We start from the raw sequence: 6,588 nt of genomic DNA on the forward strand, positions 1-6,588 counted from the left end.
AAGTTTTCTGATTGCCTCATCTGTAATGGCTGGGAGTTAGAGACCACCCATCAGAATGAAATAGACAGGAAAATGCAAAATTAAACCTAAATTAACCCAATATTCGACTTAAATTAAGTACTAAAGTTTTGTATATGATAAAGGTAGCATCACAGTGGGGGAGAGAGGAATTAACTCATTAACTATTATCGAGACAACTTAGTAGCCATCTGGAGAAAAATTAAATTGGAGCCGTATCTTTACAGCAAGTTAAATTTTAAGTGGATCAAAGGTTAAAATGTGAAAAATGAAACTACAAATGTTCTGGGGAAAAAAACATGGTAAAAATTCTTAATAGCCTTGGAGTAAACAAGACCTTCCTAACTGAAAATCCAGAAGCCATCAGAAATAGATTAATGAACTGAACTACGCAGAAATTAAAACCTTTATATCACACAAAGCACCATAAGTCCAAAGGCAGACTTGAGAAGCCTGGGGGAATGTATCTGTAATTCATATACAGGCAAGGGACTAATCTCCCTTATACCTAAAGAGCTTTCTCATATAGATAAGCTAAAGACCTCACAGAAAAATTAACAGTATAAGAACAGGTCATTCACAGAAAAGAAATCAGAAGGCTGTCAAACATGAAAGGATGGTCAGCTCCATTCATAAGAAGGGAAATGTAGATTTAAACCGCATTTTCACCTATCAAAGATCCCAGAGTTTAATAACAGACTCCTTGGTGAGGCAATAAAGAAACAGGGACATATGTATATTTCTGGTGGGATATTAAATTGCTACAGTCCTATGGAAGGCAGTGTGATGATTTCTATCAAACTAACGTGTATCCCCTTGATATAGCATGTCCACACTGGAAATGTATCCTACAGATGCGCTGCACAGACACAAAATTACACCTATACAAAGTCATGTTTGCAGCATTGTTTTTAATAGTGAAGAATTGGAGGAGAGAGGAATATTCATTAATAAGGACCTACTTAAATAAATAATGGTACTTCCAAACAATGAAATACTATGCAGCTGATAACAAAGGAATGAAGAGGCTTTCTACACACTGATGTAGAAAGATCTCTAAGGTGTACTGTTTAGTGAAAAAAGCAAGGTGCAGATGAATGTTATCTCTTATATAAGTAATAGGCTTATAAAGCAGGAGAGATAAGTCTGTATTCGTATTTGCTTAGATAAAGCATAAAGAAATCCTAGAAGGTCACATAAGAAACTAAAAATAGTGTTTACTTGTATATAATAGTGACAAGGATGGCAGGGAGGTTTTTCATTGTATAACTATATAATTTCTGGTTTTTGAAACGTGAATGAATTACCTGTTCAAAAAGCTAAGTAAATTTAAATATAAAAGAACATGGGCATGAAATATAGTTCTGCTACTTAGTAATTGAGTGGATTTGGACAAGATATTTAACCTCTCTGGATCATAGTTTTCTTATCTATACAAAGACTGTAATAGTAGAATCAAGCTTATAGGGTTGCTATTAGGATTAATAAGAGGATGAACATGAGTGTATAGCAGACCGCCGGGACCAGGTAAGTACTCAGTTAATTGGTCATTAACTTGTGTTACTTGTGTTACTGTTCTTAATCTTGGTGGTAAATTAGTGTGTTACTTAAGAAGCATCAGCCTTAGCTGACCATTCCTTTGTAGAACCAGACGTCCTGGGTCCTTTCCAGCATGGCAGCCCTCTACTGGAGAGTGAAAGGCCAAGGAAAGAAGGCGATTGACTGCCTACGCCAAGCCCTGCACTATGCTCCACACCAGATGAAGGTGAGTGGAACTCAGAGGTGTGAATTTCCATCCCTCAGTCCTTTCCTTTGCCCACAGTGGTTTATTTCTAAGGTTTCAACAACCTTCCTCATGCTCAGCCTATAAGAAAATGGCAAAAGGCTAAGATAGGACGGAAAAACTTATGACCCCACTTGTGCCACCACAAGCCTGTGAATTACACCCACTGTTGTGCCTTCCCTACCTCAGCAAGATGGAACGTCAGGGAGGGGCTTCAAGATCACCGTAAAACATTGTATCAGGCGCAGGCATTGCCGAGTTCTAAATGCAGCTCTGCCTCTCACCGGGTTTGTGATCTTAGGCAAATTCTTAAACCTCTGTGACCCTATTAATGACATGCACTCTGTGGGTGTCCAGCAAGGACAAAGATGGGTCATTTCTTCTGTTTCTTCTGTATCTCCTATAGAAGAACCCAGTGATGCAGAACAATGCAATATAGATAGCAGTTGCTCAGGTAACACATTTAAAGGGAATAAATATTTGTGATATTAATAAATATTTGTGATAATAATACTGCTACTTGATCAACCCATCATTCTGTGCTCTGTACTGCTAGGCGATAGGGAAGGGCGAAGACTCTGGATCAGGGGGTCAGGGAACTTTTTCTGTAAAGGGCCAGGTGGTACAAATTTAGGGTCTGAGGCCAGACAGGCTCTGTTGCAGCCACTCAGTTCTGCCATGATAGCGTGAAAACAGCCACAGAAATACCTAAGGGAATGGGAATGGTGTGGTCCAATAAAAAGTTACAAAAGCAGGCAGCAGGCTGGACTGGCCTGTGGGCCACAGCTTGCCAGCCCCTGCCTCAGGCAGTGCGGCGGTCCTTGCAGAAAACCCGTTGGCTCTGTGACGGGATGCCCCAGAGCGTGGGCTGTGCAGAGCATCGGGCCACCGACTTCCCTTACCAAGCTGCAGCGCAACTAGGAGCTTGCACCAGGATGGAAGCCAACAACCGCACTCAGCAGGTTTTTACGCAGCTGACATGTTTGTTTGTTTTTTGAGGCAAGTCTCACTCAGTGAAAGAAGTACTGCATGGATAGGCTGGTGCGTGCTCCTTCCCTATCACAGACCCGTAGCAAACAGCAGCCTCCCGCGCTGAGTTGCACGACCCTGCCATTCACCAGGAAACGCTGACCACATTACTTACGATCACCAGAGCCGAGAATGAAAGCTCTTCCCTTCTCGCCTTCTCCTTCCTCCCACAGGACGTGCCCCTCATTAGCCTAGCCAACATCCTGCACAACGCCAAGCTCTGGAACGACGCCGTCATTGTGGCCACCATGGCAGTGGAGATCGCGCCACACTTTGCTGTGAACCACTTCACACTGGGCAACGTCTACGTGGCGATGGTGAGGTTGGCCTGTGAGCGGAGCACACCAGCTCTGCCACCTTCTCTCGGGCACATCTTTGATTTCAAACCCTCTTTGACTGTGTCAGTGTCCTCCAGTTTCCTGTAAGTTTTGCATCTAAAATTGTTAGCTCTCCACCAAAGGTATATTTTATAGGTAAGGGGTTTGTGAGTTTTTAAAGTAATACAGGAAATTCATCCACGTATTTGCAACTATGTAGTTCCGCACCTTAAGTTTTTAACAGTAATAGAGTCAGATTTACCTGCAGTTTTCTAGAGACGTCACCTGTTCCAGAAAACCTTACCTAACCCTCCACGTGGACGGACACACTCTCGTGCTTTCTTACTGCAAGGTTGGGCTAGGTCCCTACGGTTGCACTCATGATGCCCTGTGCAGATTTCTCTTGTACTTTCACCTTGTTTTATAATTTTTGTTTCAAGTATTAGTCTCTCCCCCTAGACCAGGAGCTCCTTAGAAAGAGACTCCTCTTCATCTCCCTGTTCCTAGCACTTCACAGGGTTTGGCATATAGTAGGTGCTCACCAAAGCTTTGATGAATGATGGAATGCCACTAGTTTCATGGGATACCATTTACAGATAAAATGGCAAAGCCATCTTGTTCAGAACGAGGACCGATTTCAGAACTTAAAGTCCCAGGGGTCCCCCAGAATCTGTCATAGCCGAATTTAACAGGAATTGTGCCATGCACTTTCATCCAAAGCTTGGGGTCCCACATGGGGCTCTTCCCACGGTACTCTCAGTAAAGGTTAATAGAATGAGCAGCTTCAGGCTCTAAGTTTTATGTGTTGTTACCCGTGACTTCAAAGGCAGGAAATATAATTTTGGCCAGGTAGGTCTTGCTGAATGTGCAGATTTCCCTCTCTGCTTCTTAAAATTGAAGAATCTATTTTCATCCCCAGTAAATGCAAAATTTGCTGCTGTGAATGAGGAATTCTGCCTCTCGTTTGGCCAGAAGGAGCCATTTAAGCAGTAGATTTGCGCTCTTCTTTGAGAGTATTAGTCTAAGTAAAAGATTAACGCCTTCACTATGGCAGTGATCATTTCCAAACCGTGTTCGTATTTTCAAGTGTTAGGGAGAAGAAGAAACTGTTTCAGAATTTCCAAGTCTAATTGAGATACCTGACATGACTTCCATCTTTCCAGTTAACAGTAGAAAATTCAGACAGATGCACAATAAGCTTTTGCCAGACATAGTTCTAGAGGTTTCTGTGAGGATTAAAGGAAGGGATTCCATAAAGCACCTAGCACTGTGCCTGGCACACAGCAGGTACTCAGTAATGTTGGTTCTTACTGTTGCCACCACAGTTACTCCTATTGTTGGGCCAAACCTCTATAAACTTGATATCCCCTTTCCCTCTGGTTCTTGGGCTCTGCCGTAATTTTCTTTGTTATTTCATACCTTGGGGATGGAGGTAGTTGTTTCCTCCAGACCTTAGAGTTTTCCTCAGAGATTTAGATCCACTGAGAAAATACTGCAGGACTGTCACTACCACAGATGTGCTTTTCACAGAAAAAGAAGTCACCATATATATTTAGTCTGGTGGTAGTACCCCTCTCACTTTTGTCCCTCTGCCCCTCACAGGAAGAGTTTGAAAAGGCACTGGTGTGGTACGAATCTACACTGAAGCTGCAGCCCGAGTTTGTCCCGGCCAAGAACCGAATCCAGACCATCCAGTGTCACTTAATCCTGAAGAAGGGCCGGCGCTCTCCTTAGCTCACTCCTCCCTTCTCTCCTGTCTCTCTTTTCTCATGCTCTTCAGAAAAGGAATAAGAAACCAATCATTGTCAGTATCTACTTCTAATGATGTGTATGACAGTAACTGAGTAAGACATATAACAGGACTTTTACATATGTGGGAATTGGTTTGTTTTGGTTTTTAAGTTCCTTCTTTCCCCCAGCCAACCTGAAACATAAATTTCTTAAAAGGAAAATGCAGCCTAAAGATATTGTGTAAATACTGAGCCAAGACATTTCTGGAGCTGTGCTCTGTCTCCAAAACCTCGATGCCTTTAGGGCTTTTCTCAGTGGTCCAGCCAACCTCCTCCGATTCGGAGGAGGGCGAAACCGCATCGCACATTCTCTGCTTCCCGTCGTAGCCTCTGTTGTCAGTGGAAATGCAGAAGCCCATCTGGTGCCAGTCAGTGAGAAGCAATGTTCCACGCTCTCCCCACTAGATCTCCATGCTGCCCCCAGCCTTGTCCGTTCCATGCTGCTCTGATCCAAACTCTCACAGGTAGTTTGCGGGGGAGGAAGGGGAAATGATTTTAAAAACAAAATATTTACAACAAAAACTCTTAGGATCACCTGACCTTTGTGATGTTATTTATGTTGGGGAGGGAGGGGGGCTGAGAAGGGGAAATCAGCAGTGTACAACATCGATATCATTTGTACTTTAATTACAAATCACAAGGAAACCAATAAGTTGAACTCCTATATAACAGGTTTATATATATAGAATATGTATATTTGAAGCCCTCTACAGACTGAGTCTATGTTTTACTAATTCTTTGTTCACTGTGTTACCCATCTTGGAATGAGGCATGAGTGTCAGCTCCCTCTCTCTGAGGCCTTCAGACTTAGCCCCTCAGGAGAGTGGTGAGCCAAGGTTGAGTGTTCCGTACAATGCTTATGCCTCTGGTCCAAGGAGAGTCAGAAACTCCAGGCATTTGGGAGTCTTCAAGGGCACATACTGAGGACAAAAATAAAAGTTGTTTATGAGAATAGGTCTGTGGTGTGGTTCTTCTTTATGGAACCAGGCTCATTTGGACAGCTCTGAAGCCTAACTCTAACTCTGGGTCAGATTTTCTCCAGTCCTAGGTTGTCTTTATCTTTCTTTCTTTCCACCACAGCAAGGTGTGGGGAGAAACAATCCATCACTAGGTTTTATGGTTGATGAACTTCATTAACACAATACATTTGACCAGGAAAGATGCACAGTCAGCAGATGTTCAGAGTTGATAACTGACCTTCCTGGGAAAGGAAGAATAATCTAAACCACAAAGGCAGCCCTCCGGTGAGCCCTGATCCTAAAGTTCGTCGAAGTAAGCTTCGTGGAACTTTGGGGAGAGTTGTACCAGTGTGAAACTGAGCATTCCCTTTGGGACAGGACTCCACTGAACACAGGGTTTCCTAGAACATTATCAGACACCAATCATCTCAAATACTGGGTCACTAAACCTGGAGCATTTGGTTCTAGCAGAGACTGTAATTTCTTAGAAGCAGGTGAGCAATCAGACATGCCTGTCAACTCTCCTTCTGTCTTTTATTCAGCTAGAGTCCAGCTAATTTCAAACAGTTTCATATCAGATAGATGTATTTTGAGAAGCAGCTCATTCATTGCTGGATAAAGTGAACCTCTTTTCACTGAGAATCCTGTGTGTGTCTGATTGTATTTCCTGCTTCCCCAACCTCTCCACAATG

The 6,588-nt window shown here is 43.0% G+C and overlaps 1 protein-coding gene across 2 annotated transcripts in view; it reads left to right on the forward strand.

Annotated features, from left to right (window-relative positions):
* The window catches only part of TTC17 (tetratricopeptide repeat domain 17), a 151,815-nt gene extending 145,926 nt beyond the window's left edge, over positions 1–5,889 (forward strand). For both annotated transcript variants that reach the window (XM_060018742.1, XM_060018743.1), the window contains 3 exons: positions 1,664–1,783; positions 3,004–3,147; positions 4,750–5,889. In XM_060018742.1, the coding sequence (XP_059874725.1) occupies positions 1,664–1,783; positions 3,004–3,147; positions 4,750–4,881 (396 nt within the window). In that variant the 3' untranslated portion in view covers positions 4,882–5,889. The remainder of the gene's footprint in view (positions 1–1,663; positions 1,784–3,003; positions 3,148–4,749) is intronic.
* The last annotated feature ends 699 nt before the right edge of the window (positions 5,890–6,588 follow it).

The sequence above is a fragment of the Delphinus delphis genome, chromosome 8 (genome assembly GCF_949987515.2).
Source record: "Delphinus delphis chromosome 8, mDelDel1.2, whole genome shotgun sequence".
NCBI lineage: Eukaryota > Metazoa > Chordata > Mammalia > Artiodactyla > Delphinidae > Delphinus > Delphinus delphis.